General features: G+C 41.7%; 1 protein-coding gene across 2 annotated transcripts; it reads left to right on the top strand.

The window, feature by feature from the left end:
• Positions 1-4,181: 4,181 nt before the first annotated feature.
• Positions 4,182-21,934, top strand: MCM3 (minichromosome maintenance complex component 3). Of its 2 annotated transcripts, XM_063096938.1 has the most exons (17): positions 4,182-4,259; positions 5,442-5,554; positions 6,004-6,212; positions 6,707-6,837; positions 8,859-9,097; positions 9,609-9,717; positions 10,460-10,613; positions 10,957-11,088; positions 11,699-11,907; positions 13,311-13,485; positions 13,877-14,003; positions 14,850-15,000; positions 17,176-17,316; positions 18,271-18,374; positions 18,919-19,004; positions 19,471-19,540; positions 20,719-21,934. In XM_063096938.1, exons 1-17 carry the CDS (start codon positions 4,182-4,184, stop codon positions 20,915-20,917), a joined length of 2,427 nt encoding a protein of 808 aa, XP_062953008.1. In that variant the 3' UTR covers positions 20,918-21,934. The 2 variants fall into 2 exon arrangements, with proteins under 2 accessions (XP_062953008.1, XP_062953009.1); XM_063096939.1 differs by lacking the exon at positions 5,442-5,554 and having other exon boundaries at positions 4,207-4,259.
• Positions 21,935-22,620: the final 686 nt, after the last annotated feature.

The following is a 22,620-nucleotide window of genomic DNA, read 5'->3' as shown; positions in this document are numbered from 1 at the left end:
CCTATATAGGATCTGAACCCCGCGGCGGGAGCGTTGCTGCGCTCCCAGCGCAGCACTCTCCCCAGTGCGCCAGGGGGTTGGCCCAGTGTTGTCAAATTTAATAGGAAAATTGGGATCATTGATGCTCTCTGGCTCCTAGATTTTCCTGCTCTTTTTCTTTCAGCATATCTAACCTGAAGGACTCCAGGAAGCAAAAGTTAGGGGCAGAGGGGAGACAAAAGAAAGGAGATCAGACTCTTTTAGAAAACACACTGATTCCAGACACCATTTGGTATTCCATAGTGTGCCTTAAGCATGGAGCAAGTGTGTCTGATGGCTTTCAACACTGGCAGAATCAGAGTCAAACAATACCCTATGAATGTGTTTAGCTAACTGGATTTCCAGTAAACAAGGTGTCACTCAATGAAGCGTCTGGATTGGTTCTATTGTAACTTTGGTGGGAGTGGGAAGAGGGCTTGAATGTGGTTGTCTGAATTATTTCAGAATGCATGAGGGTGCTTCCTCCCCTCTCTCTCCTCCATCCCTTGATCCCTCTCCAACTACCAATATCACCACCACCATTATGACCACCACCACCACCACCATCACCACCCTACCAATGGTTAATGTTTATTTACTATTTACTACATGCCAGGAACTTTTCTCAACATTTTACATCTGTTATACTTCACCGAATACTCAAACCATTCTTTGTGCTACTACTACTTCTAACCTAATTTGAAACGTGAGAAAACTGAGTACAGACTGGTTAAGTAACTTGCCTATAGTCACACAGCTAATAAGTAGAACAGTCAGAAAGAGTAACCAAGTCCACAAAACTTGTCTCAGTGCTCAAAACCCTAGACTACAACATCTGGAGAAGATTCTGGCTAATCCACACCACAGATGAGAACAGATCCGCTCAGCCAGGACAAGCCCGCACCTGCAGATTACTCCTTAAACTGCTCTGGCACCTGGAGGTGTAGATTTTCTGACTTCCAAGCTTTTGTGGCCTTTGGAGTGTCAAAAGACTGATAATAGATTATGGCACTTTCCTGAGTACCTAAAACAAGTTAGTAATCACAGGGTATTGTTTGAAATGTTTTGTAACAGATAATGTTCGTTGGTTTGAACAAAGATATATATATCATTTAGTAAGTATTAATACTACTTACCGTGGGTTTGCATTGTGCCTTTGGGTAGTTTTTGGTCCCCGAGGACATGGAAAAATGGAAGTATTATATGCTTCCATCATCTTCCTGCACACTTCTGCTCTTCAGGTAGGCCCCTAGCGTTTGCTTAGCCTTGGAGATCAGCTTTGGTCCATTGAGGCCTAAGGTGGAAAGAAAATGGATACTGAGGAAAGCAAGAATGTGAGCAAATATGGAAACCATAGATACACTCCTTCATTAGGCTATACGTGCTTCTTGATTTTGAGTTGGAAGTAGAGGGGGGCCATTGGCTAAGCTCAGCTGGACTCTGTATGAGATATGTATAAATGCCCCTAACTTTTCTTTAGCAACAACCTGATTGTTCTCTCTGGGCAGTTTGGAGGAGTAGGGAAAAACAAAGGAAACATGCTTTCTCTGCTTAAAGATCTCATGCCCTAATGACAGAAGAGAGAAACACCAAATTAAATGTCCACTTATCCTTCATGGCTGAAGATGATGACATTAGGGCAAATCAAGTCTATCAAGGACCATGGCATTGAAGGAAACCAAAATATTCATCTCTAAAATACTGAGGATTGTTGAACTAAAGAAGGTTAGAACACAGGAGGCCTGTCTGCCCTTTTCTCTGTCTCTCCATGCTGGCCTGATGGCAGGATGATGATTCACAGAACAGAGGATCTTTCTGCGCCTCACCGTCCACCCCCCCCTGCTCCTTCCTAGAGACAAAGATGTTAATTTTATCTTTATTGGACATAACTCTGAGCTTCTACCAAATCAGAGCCTTGTATCAGCGGGGCTAGGAGGGACTAGGAGCAAACTTTACTTTCTCATAAATTTATCTTCCTACAGTTTCCTACCTTTGGAAGCCTGAAACTTCTCTCTTCTTTGTCCAGTCACTTCTAAGATCTATTTAAGATGGAGCTCCAAGCCTGGAGAGAGAGAAGTGCTTTTAAACTGAAACTTGTCCTGCAGGATGGGTCCGGCACGCATTAAAAATAAAGATGTATTTTTTTCTTTTGTTAATAGGAGAGTGTCTCAACTACGAATTTATGATTGCTGAGAAAGAGATTATTTCTTTTCTCCTCATCAGCATGATTAATTCATTAAATGGAATTGTTTTCACATAGTTTTCCAAATTCACCATAGACTCATGGGATGTTAGAGTAGGATAGATTATTAGAGATTTTCTAATTCAATTTCCTCATTTTATATGAGGAAACTGAAGCCCAGAAAAAAAAGTATGTTAAAATAAAATCGTGGTTTCCAGACTCTCATTCCTTTGGACTTTCTGCTACAAATCATTCTATTTCTTTGCTAGTTTGAACTAAGCTTCTTGGTGCTTTCAGTGCTAATTTCAAGTTATTTCCAGAGCAGAGAATATTATCAATATTAAGTTCAAAATATTTAAAAAATGAGCTATGATCAAATGATAAAGACATTCTTAAGTTAATAAGTAATTACCTCTTACTATATAATTGCAAACAGGATTCTCATTCTAGAATTTCTTTTTTTTTTTACTTTGTTTTGCCTGTTAATATACATGAAAGCAAGCAGTCAAGTGACAGCCTTTTTTCTTTGACTAAAGATAGATTTATCTGCCCATTAGGATGTCACAAAACATATATAGCTATGAGTTGAATAAAGGTAACTAGAAATACGTATACACATACAAATAGATGACATACATTTTGTTTGGGCAAATTATGCGTAGAATATTTATCAGCACTCAGTGAACCCTGGAGACCTTCAAACATAAGCTAATAATTACTTGGCTGAAATTTCAGATATAGTTACCAAATGTTTTGTATTGGGTAATCTGGTATTTTAGTTTCCTATTCAGTAAAATTAAAAACACATGCTGGGGCACTGGGCATGTTCTTTATTGTGCAGAGTGGTTGCATGGATGTACACATAGGTAAAAATTCACTGAGCTGTACACTTAAGATCTGTGCATTTTACTGTATTTAATTATACCTCAAAAAAAAATCCTAAAAAATATAATAAAAAACCAACCACGAAGGACTAAAAAATACATTGGTCCTTTAATCATAATTTCAGATTTGCTAAATCATAAAGTACTGATATATACTTAACGAACGGTGGCACAAAACACTTTTTTCCCTTGTGTTTTACTTTCAGTAAACTAAGTTACTAAAAAGGATCCTGTGATCTTTTCACAAGGCGAGAAACCTTTAATTTACCCGTTTGCAAGTAAGATGGTGTAGTATGTCCAGAATTTTGTATAACACATGAGGCAGTATCTAGAGAGGCGGGGTACATACCGAAAATTTTTTCACTTCACCCTCCTCCGCGGCCTCATGATTTTATGGGGTACTTCAGGCAACAGTATTCAGCTAGCAAATGAGTCCCGAACTAAATAACTTTTCCTTAAGATGTTATGATTCTATTTTTCCATCTCATAGATTCTCAAAATCCACTTTTTTCTCCTGGATGCCACTTGAGGGCAGTTCTGATTTGGATATATTTTAAAAACGACATGTTTTCACCTCTCTGAGTTGTAAACTATTCTCTGACGTTTAATCTACTTTCAAGGACCGCCGGGCTGAATTTAATCACTCTGCCGCCGGTCAGGAGACCGCAGCATGAGAAAACCCTGGAACACAGCCAGAAAAAAGGGAAAGACTACAACTCCCAGAATGCAGCACTTCTCCGACCCCTAAGGATGCCTAATAACTAGGCTCCGCGAGTTTCCTTTCGGCCCCATTCGTCAGCTTTCCCGTCAGTGAGGGCGGAACAGGGAGGGGAGAAAAAAGAGGACCCCAGAGGACATATTTCCCGCCACTGCGAGGCAGCAGGCGGAAGACCCGAAGAAGAAGGTGCTCTCGATTGGACACTCTCTATTCTGGTGTCAGAGGGCTCAGCCAATCAGAATGTGCATCTGCTCTCAGAGTCCCCGCCTCTTCCTTGAGGTCCTTTTGGTGGCGGGAAAAGTTCGGAAGTTTTCGCGCCGGGGCGGAGTTATCCAAGGGCTCTCTGCGCTGCTGTGGAGTCAGTTGAGTGGCAGCCGGCATGGCAGGGACTGTGGTGCTGGACGATGTGGAGCTGCGAGAGGCTCAGAGAGATTACCTGGACTTCTTGGATGACGAGGTGAGGGAACGCGGGTCGCAGGCTGTGGCGCTTGCAGCCCCTGCGGCCGGGGACCTGCAGAGGGAGGCCACGCGGGACTCCGCTCCCCGCCCGCGCACGGTAGGGCCGGAAGCGCGAGGCCCGCCTGGTCCCAGACTGTGCTGCGGCGCAGCCGGCGGGCGCTGGAGCGGAGTGAATCGCTAGTTTGTGCTGTGCCTAAGGTGCACTAGCCTGATCCTGTAACTTTCTCCTTAGTACAAGCGATGGCCGGGGCGCACGAAAGTTACAGGTTTCCGACACGTGCAAACAGAATGCGAAGCCCGTCTCGGCCTTTTCGCCATCACGCTCGGCTCTCTCTTAAATTGGGGGGAGTGTGGGAGATGAACTGCTGTAGAGACATAGTGACCGAACGCGTTGTAGGTGCTCATTTTAGAGAGGGACTTCCTACCGGGAGGAAACGACTGCCTAGTTTGGCTGCATTCTTTACCGAATGAGATGCACTTATGTGTTTGGTATGCAGGTAAAGGGGGATTTATGTGCAACCCAAGATTTAAAGCCATAGGACGTTGATAAAGCGTGCGTAAGTTGTATGATGTAAACAGATAGCTAATGCTCCCTACTCCTTTAGGACCGAATATGAGAGCCTTTTATCACACAGATGATCAGGGAATAAGATATTTTAGTTCTGTTCATAATTTGTAAGTAGCCGTTTTAATATGAATTTTAAGAGTTCATTTAATTTACATTTTTATTGTATATATTCAAGGAGTACTACATGATGTTTTGAAATACACTGTAAAATGATTACTATAGTCAAGCAAATGAACATATCCACGTCTTTACATTGTTATCTTTTTCATTTAATTTACATTTTAATAAGATTTTTACTTATTGTCCTTTTAGACTTTTTATGAGCTCATTTTAATTTCCCACTAAAGGCTGAGAAATGACAGCATACAGAAAAGCTGCTCATGATAATGGGAATAATAGCGTGGACCTTGAAGAAATCATAATTCTTATATTTTCCACGTGGAGTCTGTTTAGAGTCTGAGGCTGGTGTATGAAAGGGAAAATTGGTGAATGCATGCTTGGGATTCAGATCTCCCGCAGAGATTGACTAATTTATCTTGCTGTGAGACCTGTTTTTGAAACATCTTATTTTTGAATTTGTAGCTATTGTGATATGTGGTGGCTGTTTTGCAGGAGGACCAGGGAATTTATCAGAGCAAAGTTCGAGAGCTGATCAGTGACAACCAATACCGGCTGATTGTCAATGTGAATGATCTGCGCAGGAAAAATGAAAAGAGGGCTAACCGGTGAGTGGCAAGTGTTTCCAAGGGGATATCCTGGCCCTGAGGTAGAACAGCTCCTCTCCCTCTTGCCCAGATTGGAACGGGCTTCCCAGAAGAGGACCTGGATGAAATGGGATTAAGCTAGAAGCCCTGATTGCCTAGAAGCCCTGATTTGCCCCTATGTTTTTTTTTTTTTTTTCTTCCAAAAGTGGGTGGTGGCCATTTCCTCTCAAGTGCCCCTCCTTCCAGTGTTTAGCAGAATATCATTTTTACGTCTTTGATAAGTTGGATTAAAGTTGGTTCTCAGTTCTGATGTATTTGACTGAGGCTTGTAGGATGTCAGGAGAAAAGTAGGAGCCGAATTTTCTCTTCTTGTCCTTAATGATCTAAGAATGTTTATTTCTGTTTTGAAGGTCAGTTTTTTTGAGTTCTGTCCTCTCTGCTTAATTATTCTTTCTCTTACTCATATGCAGTCTACTGAGCAATGCCTTTGAGGAGCTGGTTGCCTTCCAGCGGGCCTTAAAGGATTTTGTGGCCTCTATTGATGCTACTTATGCCAAGCAGTATGAGGAGTTCTACATAGGATTGGAGGGCAGCTTTGGCTCCAAGCACGTCTCCCCCCGGACTCTTACCTCCTGCTTCCTCAGTTGTGTAGTCTGTGTGGAGGGCATTGTCACTAAATGTGAGTGGGTTGAATGGGGGCATTAAGGAAATGGAGATGGGGTAGACTAAGGGAGGCTGGGAAAGCAGGAGAGGCAAAGTAGGTCTGGGTAGCTTGTGGCTTCAGAGAGAGGTGGAGCATTGAAATTATGTGGTAAAACTTGGAGGAGCTCAGAATGACACAATGATGATGGGGAATTTGAGTGATCACTTGTGCTAGCAGAATGATGAATTCTGCTGAGAGCTGGAGGAGTCTTGGCTCCTGGCCGTTCCCTCATCCCAACCCTGAACTCCTACTATTTCTTAGATAGGATCAGTGGTACCTAAAATTTTATGTGGATGTCGTGATGTTCTATATTTAAACATAGAAATGAATAAATGACAGGTAGTGTTGAATTAGCTTAATCTAGTCAGAAAAACACAATATTTAGAGTCATGATACACTTGCATGGGTTTAGATCACACCTCTATCACTGCCTAGTTGGATGACTTTATATGCACATTTTCAATTCCTAGGCTCTCTAGTTCGTCCCAAAGTCGTCCGCAGTGTCCACTACTGTCCTGCCACCAAGAAGACCATAGAGCGACGTTATTCTGATCTTACCACAATGGTGGCCTTTCCATCCAGCTCTGTTTATCCCACCAAGGTGAGGGTATGAATTGATTGGGCCCCCTTGGGGGTTGGATTCAAAGATATCTGTTTTAATGCAAGTAATTGTGTAATATCTTTCTTCTAGAAGTAGATTGGGTGAAAAGTAAGGATTAATCTAGAGGAAAGATTGATTGCTGGCCAGAGTTTAATGTGGAAAGTCTACAATTCTTGTTTTTTTAAAAAAGAATAAATATTCACTTTAGAAAATTTGGAAAATTATGGAAGGTCAAAAGAAGGGAAAAAGTCATCTAATTTTAGATCTTTTAGCAAAGTTATAAGTTTTGTAATCTGCTTTTTAAAAGTAAAATGGAAAAATACTTATGCAATAATGTTACTATGTAATCTTTGCAACTATTTCACTGTGGGTTTGGGAAGAGACTGATGTAGGAAAGGGCTTTCTTTATGAGTTCAGATTGAGTTGAATTGAGGACAGTGCAAAGCTTTCTTACTTAAGGAGACAAAAGATCATTAATAATGATTTCTCAATGTCTGAACTCACTGTATCAAAAAAATACCTGCCACTATCAAATGTTTATTGAGAGCTGTTGTGTCCAAAGCATTGTTAGGCACTTTGGAGGACACAGATATAAATAAGAACCAGTCCTTGTCTCCAATCTTATTAACTGGTGGAGAGATCATATATGTAAACATTTAACACTAGAATGAGTAGGTTAGGATTTTAACTGAAACATACTTTAGAATCGTTTAATTACCTCTAGGTGAAATGCTTAGATTTGGAGAGTTGAAATGACTTGCTTACGGTCCTGATTAGTGATGGCTCTAAGGACGGACCTGTGTCTCTTTAGTTCAGGCCAGTTGTATTTTACATGTCACCCTCTTCTCTTCATAAAAGTCTCCACTTTCTAGAATTTCTTCTTTAGGAAGTACTGAGTACATTTTTGCTGACTACTAGGCCAAGCTTCGTTGCTTGAGAACTGAAATACGTTGGACCAGGTCTCCCGGAGGTGGTCTAGTATGGTGCTTAAGCATTGTACCTGCATTAAATCCTGGCCCCGCTACTTATTCTGTGACCTCGGGGAACTTATTTAACCTCTCCCAGTCTCAGTTTCCTTGTTTATAAAGTGTGAAAAATATCTCCCTTACAGAGGTGTTGTGATAATTATGTGAGATACTTTCTTGAAATAATATCACAGTGCCTGGCATGTAGCAAGCATTCAATATATGATAGCTCTTGTGTTTTTAGAAAAATTCAAATATCAAGGAAGTAAAACTTAGAAGTGTCTTCATTGAAGTTTAATATACATACATATAGGAGAGCTCACATAAGTGTATACCTTGATGAATTTTCACAAGCTGAATATACCTGTATAACCAGCACCCAAACCAGGAAACAGAATCTTATCAGCACTCAGAAGTCCCTCTTGAGGACCCATGCTACCCAAGTGTAACCACTATCCTGACATCTAACAGAACAGATTATTTTTACCTATTTTTCTATTTTATTTAAATACTCTTGTGTTGGGCTTCTTTAGCTCAACATTGTGAGATTCATCCATGTTGTGTACAGGTGTGTTTCATGTATTTTTACTGCTGTATAATATTCATTTGTATGACTATACCACATTTATTTAACCATTGTACTATTGATGGCATTTGAATACTTTGTGATTTTTGTCTATTAGGAACAGCGCTGCTGTGAGCATTGTAGTGCATGGCTTTGGGTGAATGTTTTTGTTGGGTATTACCTAGAAGTGGAAAAACTGCTTCAGAGTATAAGCATATATTCAGCTTTAGTAGGGGAAGTAAGAATCTTCATTTACGTGTTAATACAGCCGTGGTTCCTTCAGATTATGGGTTGCCCCTTCCATTAGATGGTTTGTTACTAGAACAGAGATATGGATGGAAAAAGCTGGAGAAGATACTTGACTTTTTTGTTTCTGGATACTAAAATATCATGAAGTCATCTCTAAATTATATTTGTTTCCCATGACATATATGTGTGGCATTTTAAGAGAGGGCTGAGATAATTCTACTTTTCTGTGTGCCTTTTTCTAGGATGAGGAGAACAATCCCCTTGAGACAGAATATGGCCTTTCTGTCTATAAGGACCACCAGACCATCACCATCCAGGAGATGCCAGAGAAGGCCCCAGCTGGCCAGCTTCCCCGCTCCGTGGATGTCATTCTAGATGATGACTTGGTGGATAAAGTGAAGCCTGGTGACCGAGTCCAGGTGGTGGGGACCTACCGTTGCCTTCCTGGGAAGAAGGGAGGCTATACCTCAGGGACCTTCAGGTAAAGGGTCTGCTGTGAAGTGCTTGGAATGCTGTTGGCAACTTCCATTTCTGGTAGTATTTTTCTCCAGTTTGCCATGTTCCAGAGAGTTATATCTGACGGTGGAGCACTCTACCTGCCTGGGAGATGGATATCTCCGATTCCTCTTTTCTACCAGATAAAGCTGGTGATACTTATCTTATGCCAAAAGTGGGAGTTATTGGTGACATGATTACAGCCTTATGGCCTACCTGAGAGTTCCTCACTTATTCCCACCTCTTTCCCATACATACTTCTGTCTGAAGCTCTGTGGGTCACCAGGAGATAAAGAAATTCCAGAGATGGGGCATGGTCAGCATATTTGTGTCACAGACAAAGAGAATCAGTTGTTCAATTCAGAACAGCTTTTTTTCCCTCCTGATTTGCTTGTCTAGTTTAGTAGCCTGAAAAGGCTTACTGTTGCTGGAGGTGCTAACTGTGATGTTAGGAACTGGATATAGCAGGTTTCCTCTTATTCTCCTCTTTGTCCCAGGACTGTCCTGATTGCCTGTAATGTGAAGCAAATGAGCAAGGACATTCAGCCTTCATTCTCTGCTGAGGATATAGCCAAGATCAAGAAATTCAGTAAAACCCGTTCTAAGGTCTGGGCATCCTCTAGGGATTTGAGGCTGGGAATGGATTTGTTAGTGTTGTGTTTGGGTGGAAGGCTATCTTTGTACTGGATAAGAAAGAAGAGCAAAGTTTTTTTCTCTGAAATATTTGGAACTAGCTTCTTGCGGTTTTCTCATAATCAGCAAGTGAAAGGGTGTTTTGCCATTTTTTTCTATACTATTTCTGTTGTGCTACCTGCCGGGCTGCCAAGTGAACCTAATACAAAGATTAGAATAGGAGTTAGAATATCAGTGTACCAGTGAGTCTATTACTGAAGACATTCGTGATGCATTATTACTTAAATTTAAGATGTTATTTTTGTTTTAGTTCTCCAACTTGTCTTTTCTATTTTTTTTTTTTTTGAAAGATGGATGTCCACATATAGAATTGAACAAAATGTATGAATGTGTGACAAAGGTTACTACTGAAGCACAATACACATTCTTATTTAACCTAAAATGTTTTGAACCTGGGAACGAGTTTTTTTTTTTTTGTTAAAGATTAAACCTCTACACAACTTTTGGAATCCAGGCTGCCTCTGTGCCTGCTTTGATAATGGTCTAATAATGTGATTGTCTTAGAGTAGAGAAGCTTTTGCAATTAGGAACAGTGTCTATGCAAGTATTTGTATATTTCTTCAAGCAATTTCTTTAGGCTAAGTATAAAGCAGAGCTCTGCAACGCTCCATTAAATCTCACTGGTTCTTGCACTCATTGGTTATTTGTCCTCTAGGATATCTTTGACCAACTGGCTAGATCATTGGCTCCTAGTATCCATGGGCATGACTATGTCAAGAAGGCAATCCTCTGCTTGCTCTTAGGAGGGGTGGAACGTGACCTAGAAAATGGCAGCCATATCCGTGGGGACATCAATATTCTTCTAATAGGTATGGTGTTGGGGATTTGCGTTAGGCTGGTATTACCTTGTTGAGTGTGGTTGTGGGGACCTAAAATATATAAGATTGTGTATTCTATACCTGGCAATATTTTAGTCCCATTGAAGGGCAAAAGGCTATGATTCTGTAGAGGAATTTATGATTTTAAAAATCATTTCTGGAATTTCTGATTTATAATATATATATTCCTCTATGACTGATAAAGGGAAAAGTGAAGGAATTAATACAAATAGCCAACTACTGTATGTATCTGTGTGCCAAGAGCCGTGTTAGAAAGCAAAACTTGCTGGGGGATGGGGAGTTTCCTAGAGTCACTACTGCCCCCATCCTGCAGGAGACCCATCGGTTGCCAAGTCTCAGCTTCTGCGGTATGTGCTTTGTACTGCACCCCGGGCCATCCCCACCACTGGCCGGGGCTCCTCTGGAGTGGGTCTGACGGCTGCTGTCACCACAGACCAGGAAACAGGTGAGAGTGTAAGGGGTCGTTGGCAAAGACCCAGCAATGAAATTGAGCATGGATTGTCTTTGAGCTTTGCTCTAGGCACTGGATTGTGTTTGGAAGATATAGTAGAGAGATTAGTTAGGCCAGATTTCAGGGGACCAAGTATCCAGCAATAGAAGCTGAATTATTTGTTTTGGGAGGCCTTCTGTGGATAAGACTGTTTCCTACAAGGTGATTTGAAAGAGCCTCAAAGGAGAAAGATTAGCAAATTGGAAGGGAAATAAAAATGAAAATTGTACTATTTTATGAACCGGAAGAAGGGGTTTGAAGACCAGTGAAGAGAGCAGAGGCTTAATTGGGATATCACTTGAGAATGGGGATGAAAAAAGAGAATTTATAGAGATTTATTAGAAGCTAGTTACATAGGGGTTAAAGTGGAACAGAGAGATATTGTTCAGGTTGGAGTTGAAAAGGTGAACCACCAGTGTTTCTTCTAAGTCTCTCAAAGCTGACACCTCTTTACTACATTCTCATGTGTGACAGTGAGAGGTGCCTAGGAAGGAGATTGAAATCCCTTCCCTCTGCTCCCTATAACCTAGATAGAAGCATGTATTTTTACCTCCTTACTTCCCAGGGGAGCGCCGTCTGGAAGCAGGAGCCATGGTCCTGGCTGACCGAGGTGTGGTTTGCATCGATGAATTTGACAAGATGTCTGACATGGACCGCACTGCCATTCACGAAGTGATGGAGCAGGGTCGAGTGACCATTGCCAAGGCTGGCATCCATGCTCAGCTGAATGCCCGCTGCAGTGTTTTGGCAGCTGCCAACCCCGTCTATGGCAGAGTGAGTGGAATCAGGCCCCTAACCATTATCCGCACCTTCATTTGGTTTTGCTGAATGACTGGGTAGAGAAGCTTATTCTAGGTGACGCAGAGGAATAACAGGCCAAAGACTATATAAAGTAAGCTCATCATCTTGTTACTGTCCTTGGTTTAGAGCAGTGGTTCTTGACCCATTCCTACACAGCAGAATCCACTGGAAAGTTGCTTATTTAAAAATAATTGCATCGAGACTTATGCACATTTTAATTTCAGTAGAGATTGCCAAATTGCCCTCTTTAAAATTGTGCCATAACAATACTTCCATTAACTAATACCTGTAGATGCTTTACTTTTATGAACTCCTCTCATCCTCTCAGTAACTACCTCACAATATGAATGGGGTAGATAGTTTTCCTCATGTAACAGATGAGGAACTGAAGGCACAGAAGGTTATATATATTGCTCAAGAGCCACAAATAGAAAACGACAGAGCCGGGATTTGAACCCAGAGTTCATGATGTGCTCTGGCAGTTTATAATCTCACAGTGTGTGGGAACACCTGTTTTAGTGATGTTTTTAAACATGCAGATGCATGGTCCCCAGCCCAGAGTTTTTGAATCCAAAGGTTGAGTTGGAGCTCTTGGCAGCTACAGTTTAGAAAGCCCTCTCAGGTTGGTTCTGCTGTATAGCCTGGTTTGAGAACCATTGCTTTATAAATTAATATTAATGTGTATTCACATCATTCTGAAGAATGATTGGGAAATGTAAGAAAATGGCAGGACCTGAACATGGTCAAAAGCATTATGAAAATTACACACCAAGTTGTTATGCTCTCTGACAGTGACTGACATGTATGTGGGTAGGTAGCCCATTAGGCCCAGAATTGAAATATGAGAGTATTGGGGTTCATGAATCCCAAGGAAAAAGTCCCTTGATTTCTAAGTCATTATGATGTATAGATTATTGACCATTTTAGTTTAGATTTTACTCGTTACCTTCTGAGTAAGGAACTCCAAAGTTCTAAGTGTTTCTGGCCTAACCAGCTTGCCCTGTCTTTATGACAGGTAGGGAGAATCATGTTTCAGAGCTGATCCTGCCTCGGGAATGAGAAGAGCAGAATTCAACTTGGGAAGGAGGGGGTTGGTTTTGAGACCCATGCTCAGCCTGTTAGAGGCTTCTGCACTAGGACGTGAAGCTTCTAAGTTGGTTCAGGTCACCTGAGCTTTAGTTGGAGAAGGATTATAGGGTAGATGAGATGATTTACCTATTTTAATAGCTTTAAAATACTTTATTTTTTCACTGCTTCTTGTCTGTTTTGATCTTTAAGGTCTAACCTTGCATTCCCATTCCCAGAATGGATCCGGCTTTGTTGTCCTTTCTTCCTATTGATCTCAGTTCTGCTTCCTTTTTTCTTATGTTCCCCAGTATGATCAGTACAAGACCCCAATGGAGAACATTGGGCTACAGGACTCACTGCTGTCACGATTTGACTTACTCTTCATCATGCTGGATCAGATGGATCCTGAGCAGGATCGGGAGATCTCAGACCATGTCCTTAGGATGCACCGTTACAGAGCACCTGGGGAGCAGGATGGCGATGGTGAGGCAATGAAAAGAGTAAGAGTGAGCAAAGGAAGGGAACTAAAACAGATCTGCCATTATCTTAGACCCAACCCAGGTGGTGGTGGGTGTTTTAGTGTCTGGGTTAATGTTGAAGATTCCCTTACCTGCCTAGCCACCTCCCCTTCTTGCTCACTAAAGGTTATCCTAAGGTGTGTCTTGTCCATTTCTGGGCTTGGGAATACCTTTGAGCATCTTCTGTGGGCTAGGCAATTCCACTGTCCTTATTTGTGGGTTCCGCGTATCTATTTTCTTCTGGGTCCTTGCTTTCTGTGTCTCGGTCTCTTCTCTTCCCGTACTATAGAAGAAGCAATTTCCCCAGAGTTAAACTCTTTGTCTTACTCTCCTTTCTCCCAACTTGGGTTTACCAGCTATGCCCTTGGGTAGTGCTGTGGACATTCTGGCCACAGATGATCCCAACTTTAACCAAGAGGACCAGCAGGACACCCAGATTTATGAGAAGCATGACAACCTTCTGCATGGGACCAAGAAGAAAAAGTAAGCATTCCTCATACCTCTTCCTTGAGGGAACCTGAGATTTGTGTCATGTTAAAACATGTATATCTGAGCTTAGTTAGCTTTTTATGCTCAGGCCAAGGTCATGTTTGGAGTCATAACCATGTGGTCCTGTTTATTCTTTTCTGGGTCCACAGATACACCCTGTATCCTGGCCAGTTGTCTTATAAATGTTTGTGGATGATTCAGTTCAGGTTTAGATCTTTTCCTAAAATAGAAAGTTTTGACCGATGGTGGGTATGTGATGTCTTTCTTACACATGAAAGATTGCAGAGTTTTGACTGCTGGTGGGTATGTGATGTCTTTCTTACACATGAAAGATTGCACATTTCACCTAGCTATTTGTGGTGAGTCCATGGTAAAGGATCACTAGGTAGCAAACATGGAGGCTTTGCAGTAGATTTGGATAAAGAAAACTTGTGATTAGGTGCTCAAAGCATGAAATGTTGGACCCTGTACCTCTATTTTTGGCCATGGTGCAGGAAGAAGCATAGCTTAATCTTCAAAGCTATTGAATTTAAGGTCAGAAAACTGAATTTGAGTCCACTTTAGCTTCTCTGAGCCACAGTTTTCCCACCTATAAAATAGGGCAAATAATACCTAAACTTCCTACCTAAACTGCCTCACAAATAATACCTAAAGTAATTAAATAAAAATATGTGAAAGGGCCTTGTATGTGTTCCATATAAATAGGAGTTAGGATGATGGGTTCTAGGCCTCATGTCTGCTCTACTATTTGAAACTTGACTTCTCTGAGAGGCAAAGCCATTACCCAAGGCAGGTGGTAAGGTGTGGCAGGTAAGTGGAATTCACTGTGCCTGGGCCCAGGGAGAAGATGGTGAGTGCAGCGTTCATGAAGAAGTACATCCATGTGGCCAAAATCATCAAGCCTGTCCTGACACAGGAGTCGGCTGCCTACATTGCAGAAGAGTACTCACGCCTGCGCAGCCAGGATAGCATGAGTTCGGATACTGCCAGGGTGAGTGCCCAAGGGGAGCAAGGACCTGGGGGTCCCTGCTATCTGGGGGCTTTGAGAGCATTCACTTAGTGATTCCTTCGTGGTCTGAAGGGCTTCCTCTTACACAGTTTAAATCATTTCCTTTTACAAAGGAAAATGAAATAAAGACCCCAAAGATAACATGTGTCTCATCAGTTCAAATGGCATTGGTCTCCAGAAGCTGTAATTCATTCAGCAAACATATGAATGACTTCTAGGAACTGAGTCTCTTTTCTTACATGCAGTGTGAAAATAGTAAGAGCAGTCCTCAAAGAGCTCAGATCTGGGGTGGGGAGGCAGAAAGTAGATAGAAAGATCATGTAAATATATACCCCAATGAGGTACTTAAAATGAATGCGAAAGACTATTTGAATACAGATGAGGAAGCTATTCATTTTTCCTTTAGACTTACCTGAGGGGGTATGAATGTCAGGGAAGGATTCCCACAGTGATATTTGGGCTGCAGTTTGAGAAATGACTAGGAGTTAGGTAACCATGATGATTATCCGAAGCAATCTGTAGTAATGTAGTATAGCTGCCCTTGAGTTTATCTAAATCTTTTGGTGGCAGTATAGTTCATATGGGATTTCACAGCAGAAAGAGCCAAGTCCAAAACCCTAATTTATGATACACGCTTAGTCTCTTGAGTTTAGACATGATCCCAGATCATCTACTCCAGCTTCACATGCATTCCGTCTTCTGTAATGAATCCCTGCTAGGACTTTCTTAAAATCCCCAGTAACAGCATGCTCAGAACATTACTGCATTGAAATCTTACAATATTCTATTTATTGAGCTTAAACCTGCTTCCCCACGCCTTCTACCCATGTGTATTAATTCTGTTTTCTGGAGATTGTGTATCCCTTGTCTTCATATTAAACAGCTCCCTTTCTTTTAACTGTTCTTCCCCATATGTGAGCATGTTCCAGTATGTCAGAGGCCCTCTTACTGAACCTAGAATTGAGTAGAATACACCATTTTAGTTGTGGTCTTTGGATTCTCTAGTTCTGCTAGTGCAGGTTAGCATTTCACCAGCTTTTTGGGTGATTCAAGAAATAGAGCTTATAATGGAGTGTATGAAGGGTCTTTAAAAAGTTCATGGAAGGATTCTTATTGTCTTTTAATTCAGTTTTTCCACAGACTTTTTGAAGTACCCTATATAACCTCCAAATCCTGGTAGGTTCCTAATTCATTAAAATATTTGGTGACTGTATTTAAATGTGAATATATTTAGTTTAGAATGTTGGTGTGATTATAAATGGTAATTTAGGAAACTTGAAAGTAAAAGTGACCAGGATTTATCACTGAAGGGCCATATGATAGGATATGGGAGGTAAGTGTGATAGTGATGGAAAGAACTAGCCCTGTGTCTGATCCCAGCTCTGTAGCTTGCTTTTGGACCTTGCACAAATCCTTTCACCTCTCAGGTCAGTTTCCTTATCCATAAACTGAGAAGGTTGGATAATATCAGAATCACCTGAAACTTAAAAAGTACACATGCCTAGTCCTAAACACAGATTCTAATTCATTAGGCCAACAATGCTATTCAGATAATATCATTTTTAAAAGATAAACACACCCCAGTTTGGTATACACCCACCCTTGTGAGAACCATTTGTTAGGAATGTGTCAAGAGTTCTCTGGACTTCAGCAAGTTTACCCAACTATAAAAATTAAGAATTTATCCTCAGATATATTTTTCAGGCCTCTCCCTTAGTGTGGCCTTGGATAAATTGCTTGAAGCTCTTTGAGTGCCATTTTCCTCATCTGTAAAACTGTAATTACTGAGGATTAAAGGACAGAACGAACATAAAAGCAAACTTCTCGTGCATTGTAGGCCTGCCATAAATTGTTTTTCTCTTCACTTTTGCATTCTTTCTGTCTTTTTTTTATCTTTCCAGCTGTTCAATGACTAGTTTTCTTCTTCCCTGTTCATCTGCTCCTCCCTCCCTCAACACTCTGACATACATTTCCTTGATCATTTTTGTTGTCTTTCTGAATTTTATATGGTATCTATAGAGAATACAAAACTCTGAATTCTTTGCTTAGGCTTGCTGGAGCTTTTCTGGTAGTGTCTCTATTTCCCTTTCTGTGTAGTAGGGATAATGGGCATGCCTAAAGGATTGTGGATAAGTAATCCTCTCGTTTTCTTTCCAGACATCTCCAGTTACAGCCCGAACACTAGAAACTCTGATTCGATTGGCCACGGCCCATGCAAAGGCCCGTATGAGCAAGACTGTGGACCTGCAGGATGCAGAGGTAGCTGTGGAGTTGGTCCAATACGCTTACTTCAAGAAGGTAAGGATTCAGATGGCTGGGTGTGAGAGGCTCTTCTGAGTAAATCATAGGTGCATGGGCTTACCAGCCCTCTGTGGCTGAGGGTTGCATTTGGATTGCCAACAGCAAGCAGCATTTGTCTGCCAGTCCATAGGCGTCCTCACTCCTTCTTCTGGACACACAGTGGTTCTCAACCCTGGCTGAGAATCAGATGGAAAGCTTTAAAATACTGATGCCAGGGCTTCTCAAGATTCTGCTTTAATTGGTGTGCTGTGCTTTCAGTCAACTGCTTCTCTCTCTGCCGCTACGTCCTTAGTGTTTTAAACAGTAGGTATTTCCAAAGGAGTTATCCTGATCTTCTTCCTCTTCCCTCTGTACCTCCCCTTGGCAGTCTCTTCAGATGTCCCATTGGCACCTCTAAATCTCAGGTCAAAAGTTGAACTCTCAAACTTACCTCTCATCATGTTCCCTATTTGGTTTATAACATTGCATCTCTGTCATTTTAGATACCAGCTTGAAGCCTTGACAACTCCTTGTTGTCCCCGTCCTCCCCAGTCTGGTGAATTGTAGCCCTTGGGATTTTGTTGTAGGTCTGATAAGCTTTTCCTGGCTTTTTCTGTTTGCTAGGTGGGGGATTGTCTTAAATTTCAATTAAACACCTGATTTATAAAGAAATGACTTGTTTTCCACTTAACCATTAGGGGATGGACACTTTTTTTCCATTTGTTTCATTATTCAGTAAGTATTTATTGAGTACCTACCTTTTGAAAGACATTGAACATACCTCCCAGCATTTTAGAAAGATGGAGTACAGCCTCTCCCTTGCCTGTTGGGGCAAGAGAGGCTAGATTTGTTGCTAGAAACATGGAAGCCATTATTGCTGATGGTGCAGAGGGGACTCTTATCCAGAGTTCTTTATTCACTTCCCTAGCATCAGCAACCCCTTCAGCCCACCTGTGCTTGCCTTGGTCCTAGGTTCTGGAGAAGGAGAAGAAACGTAAAAAGCAAAGTGAGGATGAATCAGAGACAGAAGATGAAGAGGAGAAAAGCCAGGAGGACCGTGAGCAGAAGAGGAAGAGGTAAGGTGGGACAAGGAAAGGGGGATTAAAAGGCTCCAGATGGGGCTGGGGAGAGGGGTGGAGGGTGGATCAAGTGCTGCTTGTTGACTTCAGGTTCTCCAGGGAAGGGGTGCCTAGACCTGCGGAGTTTGAGGATGAAGATAACCTGGGCAAAGGAGAGAGGGAGAGAGCGTCCCTCTCTATTGTGTTTAGTTAGTGTGGTGCTTTTAGACCTTTTTCCCACTAAAGAAATGCTAAATAGCAGGAGCAGTAACCCATTCACTGAGGTTTTGGAATAAATACTTCAAAATTCTTGAGATTATTTTTCCCACTCATGCCTGTGGTTGAATTTATAAGGGTGGATGATATGGAAAAAGAGCATTGGGAAGCTGGGCCTTTTTGTGTTCCAGTCTTGAGACTTGGTCTCTTTCAGATAAAGGGGTGGTTTGTATGAGCCTAAGCCACTTTGATTATAGATGGTTCTATTTCCTTTTCTCCATGGTCAGAGGCACAGGCTGGGGCTCCCCAAAGCCTTTCTCTCTCCTTAACTGCTGTGGTATTTTAGGAGAAAGACTCGCCAATCAGATGCCAAGGACGGGGACTCATATGACCCCTATGACTTCAGTGACACAGAGGAGGAAATGCCTCAAGGTGAGCAAACGTCCCCTACTGATGAAAGAGGTTGTTCCTTTGACTCCTGAACTTTTTTAGGTGCCCTATGCACTGATTATTCTTGTGGGCTCCTGTTTGACTCCTTGCTTTGGGCCCTGTTTCCAAGAGATTTTCCCCAAGAGAATCTCAGGGGAAACCCACAGTAAAAACTTTGGAAAAAGCTTTGCTTCCTCATTAGTGAATTATGCTCTTTGCCACACCTGGTATAAATATGCCAGATAATGTAATGTTGAGGGTCTTCTGCCTGACCCAATTTTTTTATCATCCAGAGGTGCTTTTCCTTTATCTTAGTTGTTCTGCCTGACCCCATAAGAACCCCAGGGTATAGGAGTGTTCAGCAAACTCTGTGAGGGGTGGGGAGTAGAGAAGATGACTTCTCTGGAGCTTGTGGAAATGGCTTCACCTTGCTGTCTTCCCCATCTCTTCAACCATCATTCCTCTGAAGTGCACACACCGAAGACAGCAGACTCGCAGGAGACAAAAGAATCCCAGAAGGTGGAGCTGAGTGAATCCAGGTGAGTAGGGAAGTTGATCCCACCGCTTTGAGAATTCCATATACCGCTGAGGTGGGGACCTGTTTCTGTGGAGAGGGTATGAAACAAACTGGTTATCTATGGAGCTCAAAACTAGAGGCCCAAGGATTTTAAAGCATTTTTTGTTCTGATTTTAATTTCAAACATACTGAAAAGTTGTAAGGAAAGTATGAAGAACTCCTTTATATCCTTTACCCAGAATCCTCGGTTGTTTACATTTTGCCATTTGCTTTATTAATAATTTCCTGTCTGTGGGAATTTGAATTATGTCCTTAGGGGATCAAGAAGAATCTTAGAACAAGGACAAAATTTATGTCTTATTGTAACCTTGGGTTCTTCTCAGTAGAACAGATATATTTTTTCTCTTCTCACTAAATTGTGGCAATTTGTTTTTGAAATGAGGAATTTTTACCACCAGGGTTTCAGAAAACATTTTTATCTGTATATTTTATGTTTACTGGACACCAAAGAGCTAAGGTTTACTTTTCTCTTTTTATACTTTAAACATGTAACACAATGTGTTTAATGAAGAAAATTTGAAAAATAATTTGGAAAAAACATTAAAATCAACTGTAATTTCAGCCCCCGGAGAAAACTATCAAACTGTAGTTTAGTGTCTTCTGAATCAGTTCATATAGCTCTCACTCTTTTTAATGACTTGCAGTTTCCATAATATGGATGTGTAAAAATTTATTTAACCTAGTTCTCTAATGATGGACGTTTGGGTTGCTCCTTACAACCGTTGTTTACAATAAAACATTCTTAAGTTTATTACCGTGCATCATGCAAGTGTAGCTGTAAGGTGAGGTCCTAGAAACACACTCCCTGGGCCAAAGGATATGGGCTTCTAAAACTTTAGTAAGCCTTGCTAAATTGTCTCCCAAAGATGTTTACATTTCTACAGTATATGGGAACATCAATTTCTCGCATACCCAAAGGCCTGTAGTTTAAAAATGCTGTGATTTGTTATTGTACAGGAAGCTCTACTGTACAGCAGTGTAGCTTTAAAAGGGGATACTCAAGTGTGGAGCAACCCTGAGAGGCAGGAGTGTGTGTGTTTGAATATTGAGGGACACTCTACTGTGTTAACACCTTGGATTTTCCCAACATAGATCTAGCCTGAGAGATCTCCCTCTTTTTCTTTTTCTTGTCTTCGGCAGGTTGAAGACATTCAAAGTTGCCCTTCTGGACGTGTTCCGGGAAGCTCATGCGCAGTCGGTGGGCATGAATCACCTCAAAGAATCCATCAACCGGGACAAAGAAGAGCCCTTCTCTTTGTCAGAGATCGAGGCTGCGCTGAGCAAGATGCAGGATGACAACCAGGTCATGCTATCTGAGGGCATTGTCTTCCTTATCTGAGGAGACCTCGTCTCTGAACTTGGGGTTGTGATGAGAGAGTGTCTCCCGTGTTTCCTATTCTCCTCCCTCATTCTAGTCTGTCTTCATTCCCCGAATAACAGAGTTTAATTGAATGACATTGAGGGACACTGTTGACGAACCTGAATCAGTCCTCAGTGGAAGCTTTGGGAATGGGTAGTGAAAGCTGCCATGGAGTAATGTAAGAGAAGAGAGTGGGGAAGGACTTAAGACTATTGTATTTTCCCAGCAAAAGTACTGGAGCACACGCCCTCCTTCCTATCCCCAGGCAAACCCAACCATTATTTTCTGTAAATAATATTTGACTTCTGAGTACTTTTCTGGGCACAGCTGGTTTCTGGTTTTCCTTTCTGTGTGTGTTGGCTGTTTTCTCCAGAGGACTTTGGGTGGTTCTGTGCTGATGGAGAGAAGCTCTGAGGCAAGTCCTGCAGGTCCAAGAAAGCTTTCTCTGCAGTAGCAACAGTTACAACTAATATGTACTTTTAAATATCTAGGATACTGAATAAACCTAACCATTTTGCACATATGGCTTTAATACTGTGCGCTGTTTATACACACATTTAATTTCGTTTTCCTTGAGAGCTCTGCCCTGCAGGATTTGCTGCTCCCACGTTTGTACAAGGCACCACAAGGTGGCAGCAGCCTGCTGTGAGCTCTCTCTGGGGGCATGTCTTTTCTCTGGGCCATTTTCTTCTTCAGTAACACCAGCATTTATTAGTCAAAATTGACGGTGCAAACCAAACCCTACTGATCTAAAAAAGCTAGGTGGCCACAGGAGGTCAGTGAGTGCAAGTCTAGGAGAAGAATTGACTCTGCCTGGCTTTTCTGAGCCTGAATCAAAGCCTCTTCATAGAGAAGAAATACCTGATGTGTCAGACACCTCAGAATCATTTAAGTTCTTGCCAATAAAGAGATCCCCTTACAGGATACTTTTTAAATTACCTGGATGTCTAGCCTTTGGGGTTTGTTAGCCTGTCTGCAGAGAAGTTTGTGGAGGGATCAGGGCATGATTTCTCTCTCTCCTGTTGTTGTACTGTTAAAGTAACTTCTGAAGAACTTTTAAAGTTACTTAAATAAAAAGAAAAAAACAAAAAATGTGTGACTTTATGCTGGGCCTGGGTCACATGGGTTGGAAGCTGCTTTCTGGTGGCAGACTTGGCTCTGAAAAGAAGTTTTGCCAGTTCTCAGCTATAAGATTGTTGATGTACTTGTTTCTCCCTTTTTACTGGGGGTGGGAGGGAGCAGAAGGAATAGCCCTTTACCCTGAAGCCAAAGGTTTCTTATGACAGATTTTTTTTTGAGGGAGGACAAAATTGTTGGGGAGTCCAGTTTTATCTTTGTGATTTTTTCCCACAGTTATGAGATCCAAGTCCTATTGGAAGTGATCCAGAGAGCACAGTCCCAAAGGAGAATGCAATAGTACTGGAAGGAGGAATTTAACACTGAGCACTGGCAATGCATCAGAAGTTGTGCTAGGTATAGCAGGAGGTGCAGAAATGGGGCTTTTTGTCTTGAGGCCTACAGGCTGGGGATAGGTGTCTAATATGTCAGTGAAAAGTTAAAAATATATAGTAAAATGATACCAAATGAGGGCACACAGTAAGAGCTAGAGGAATTGAGGGGGTCCATGTGAGTGTCAGGAAGAGGGTGGGAGCTACTGATGAGGTACTGCTGTGAAAAAAATC

The sequence above is a fragment of the Cynocephalus volans genome, chromosome 5 (assembly GCF_027409185.1).
Source record: "Cynocephalus volans isolate mCynVol1 chromosome 5, mCynVol1.pri, whole genome shotgun sequence".
Lineage (NCBI taxonomy): Eukaryota > Metazoa > Chordata > Mammalia > Dermoptera > Cynocephalidae > Cynocephalus > Cynocephalus volans.
Note: the sequence above shows the minus strand (reverse complement) of the source record. Positions and strands in the feature narration are given on the sequence as shown.

Excerpts from the sequence above, each read along its gene's own strand:
- MCM3 (XM_063096938.1), top strand. The coding sequence starts at position 4,182 with ATGGCAGGGACTGTGGTGCTGGACGATGTGGAGCTGCGAGAGGCTCAG. Across the intron at positions 14,004-14,849 it reads CATGGGACCAAGAAGAAAAA|GGAGAAGATGGTGAGTGCAG; the intron begins GTAAGCATTCCT and ends GCCTGGGCCCAG. Across the intron at positions 19,005-19,470 it reads AGAGGAGGAAATGCCTCAAG|TGCACACACCGAAGACAGCA; the intron begins GTGAGCAAACGT and ends ATTCCTCTGAAG.